Source organism: Otolemur garnettii, unplaced genomic scaffold, assembly GCF_000181295.1.
Source record: "Otolemur garnettii isolate 467f Iridium unplaced genomic scaffold, OtoGar3 scaffold00205, whole genome shotgun sequence".
Classification (NCBI taxonomy): Eukaryota; Metazoa; Chordata; class Mammalia; order Primates; family Galagidae; genus Otolemur; species Otolemur garnettii.
The window spans coordinates 2,229,578-2,232,195 of record NW_003852600.1 but is presented as its reverse complement, the minus strand read 5'-3'; the positions used below and the strand labels follow the sequence as shown (position 1 = coordinate 2,232,195).

Below are 2,618 nucleotides of genomic sequence, written 5' to 3'. Positions count from 1 at the left end.
AAAAAAAAAAAAGAAGGCAATTCATCAAATATGGAAATTAGTTGCCTAATTAAGCACATAATTAGTTTTCATCGATGAATATTCATGAAAACAGATTTCCCTGTATCTAGCTACCACAGAGTAGAATACTCAAATCTTTGATGATACGTAGTAAAACAGAACAAGGATTGTACTGTATGTATGTGTTTGTTGAATGCAGTCTAAATATATGTTTTAGTATAAATTTAATGATAGCAGACCCAGTGCTGGCTTTGCTGCTGTGTTGCCTCAGTGCTTCCTTTCATAAAATAAAGGACTTTTGTATCTTTTGACTAATTCCACTCGTAGAATGTTGTTCTGTCTTCATTCCGAGTCTTCATTTTATGGCGTCCTGTCAAGGCTTTATTGTGATACTGTCTTCTGGGTTCAGGCTGAAGGACTACATTTCTAAGATCTTTTGGTTACTTAGATAATCTCCTTTGGATGGTTTGTAAGACAGAATCTCATAGAAATCCTTCCCTGACCATTATCTCTAAAGAAATGTTATGATTAAATAAATAAAGCGAAATGACTTTTGTCCAATTGGGAAGTTAAGTTTGTGAAAACAAATGGGCAATTATAACCTCATAGATTTTCTTATATGTATTAGAATTACCTGCTGCGATGTGATATAGCAGAGAAGTGATTGCCCCTCGTTCAACTACTATACGTATCTATCTATGGTGAGGCCAAATTTTCTTTATTTATTTCGAACAAAGCATCAAAAATAGGTTGAAGGCTGACTTGTGACATTTCAACTATCTTCTCATATTAAATATTAAAGATTTGAAAAAAATCCAAAATAATGCCTTTTCTCATAAATTTGTTTTGGAAAGTATTATCACTAAAAATATGTTACCTTTGTTAACATGTAATGAATTTATTTTTAATCAAAATCTTAAGTATTTTTAATTTCTTCAGTTTTAGTTTTGCATATGATAATCTAGGTATTTACCTAAGTGACAAAACAAAGATCTGCAGTGATAACTTTGGATGATACTGTACTGGAACATGGAAATAAGGTAAAATGTAATATTTTCGTTTTTCTCAGCTTATTAAAATGTTTTCTTTAAGGTTTTACAAAATAATGCGAAGTACCAGGTAGTGCCCAAGAAGCTGACCATAGGCAAGCGCCTGGCCCAGTGCCTGCACCCAGCACTGCCGGGCGGGGTGCACCGGAAGGCACTCGAAACCTATGAGATTATCTTCAAGATCATCGGACCTAAGCGACTTGCCAAAGACCTTTTTTTATATAGGTAAGAATAATTTTATTATTAATTTACATATAATATAAACATGTCACTAAGCTATTTTATGCTTTCTCCACAAAAAGCTAAAAATTAAAAATTCCTTAGATTAGATATTTTCAGATATAAATCTTAAATATTTAAATTATTCAGAAACAATGAAGAGCATTCCTTAACATATTCTTTTTATTTAGATGTCATTTATTAGAAGTTTTCATTTGAAATTGTTGTACTGGGGTATATTCTATCTACGGCATGTTCTTGAACACTCATCTCAGATTAAGATACCTTGATTCTTCAGCACATTTCAGTATTGTCGACCATGCTCTTTCTGAATAGTCTGTCCCTTGGCTTTTGTTATACCACATTTTCTTGTTTATTCTTCTTTACTCTTCCTTCACCAGCTTGTCCTCTTTTACCTGAACTTTACATATGGACTTTCTTAGGTCTCACTCAGTTCTATGTTTTCTTATGGTTTCACTTTATATTCTCTCCTTGAGCAAGTTATCCATACCCATAATTTATCTTATAAAAAAATTTTTGTATATGTTTAAGATATCCAACACGATATTGTGAGCTAAGTAACGATAGTAAAACAATTACTGTGGTGAAGCAAATGAACATATCCCCCATCTCAGACAGTTCCCCACTGTGTGTGTGGCAAGGGCAGCAGAGTCTACTCATTTAGCAGAAATCCCACATAACAATCCAGCATCACGATCCTCCTAGCGTTTACATTAGCGCTCTGGATTTGCTCTTCCTGTGCATCTCAGGCTGCAGCCTCCATCTCTCCATCCCCGCTGCCCTGTTCAACATGGTTTTATCTTTATGTGCTTACTCCAGTGTGAAGGCTGCAGGGCCAGCTTCAGCTTTGAACTCCTCATGCTTGAATTTCTGTGTGGTGGACCTTTAGAGTCAGCTATTGCTCTACCTGTTCATAACTGAACTGACTCTCTCCTGTAAAGCTGGCCTTGCTGCACTACCCTAGAGTGCTCAGTGAGTGTGACACTGGTTCTGTCACACAGGCCTTGAAGCTGAGACCTACATTTGTTACCTTGTCCCCACACATACTGCCCCTGTCATGTGCAGTCGTCACGGGGGTTCTACCTGATGGTGGGTAACTGCAGAGCTAGTAAAGTCAAACTAGTTCTGTAATTTGAGGCCATTTTATTCACCTCTCTGTATTTGTATTCTCATCTGAAAAATTGAAGTAAGATTATTGACCTCATAGGATGGTTGATGAAATTGAAAGTTAGTACATGGAAGGAGCACACAGCAGTCTGCAGCATACAGAGTGTTGATTAAAGTCAGCTGCTACAGAAGTCTCAGATACGTGTGCTGCCGGGACCCTCG

At 36.5% G+C, this 2,618-nt stretch overlaps 1 protein-coding gene across 1 annotated transcript in view; it reads left to right on the top strand.

Moving 5' to 3' along the window:
* Positions 1-2,618, top strand: part of DOPEY1 (dopey family member 1) — a 114,578-nt gene that overhangs the window by 21,290 nt on the left and 90,670 nt on the right. Inside the window, exon 3 of the mRNA XM_023507792.1 lies at positions 1,093-1,274. Within this exon, the coding sequence (XP_023363560.1) occupies positions 1,093-1,274 (182 nt within the window). The remainder of the gene's footprint in view (positions 1-1,092; positions 1,275-2,618) is intronic.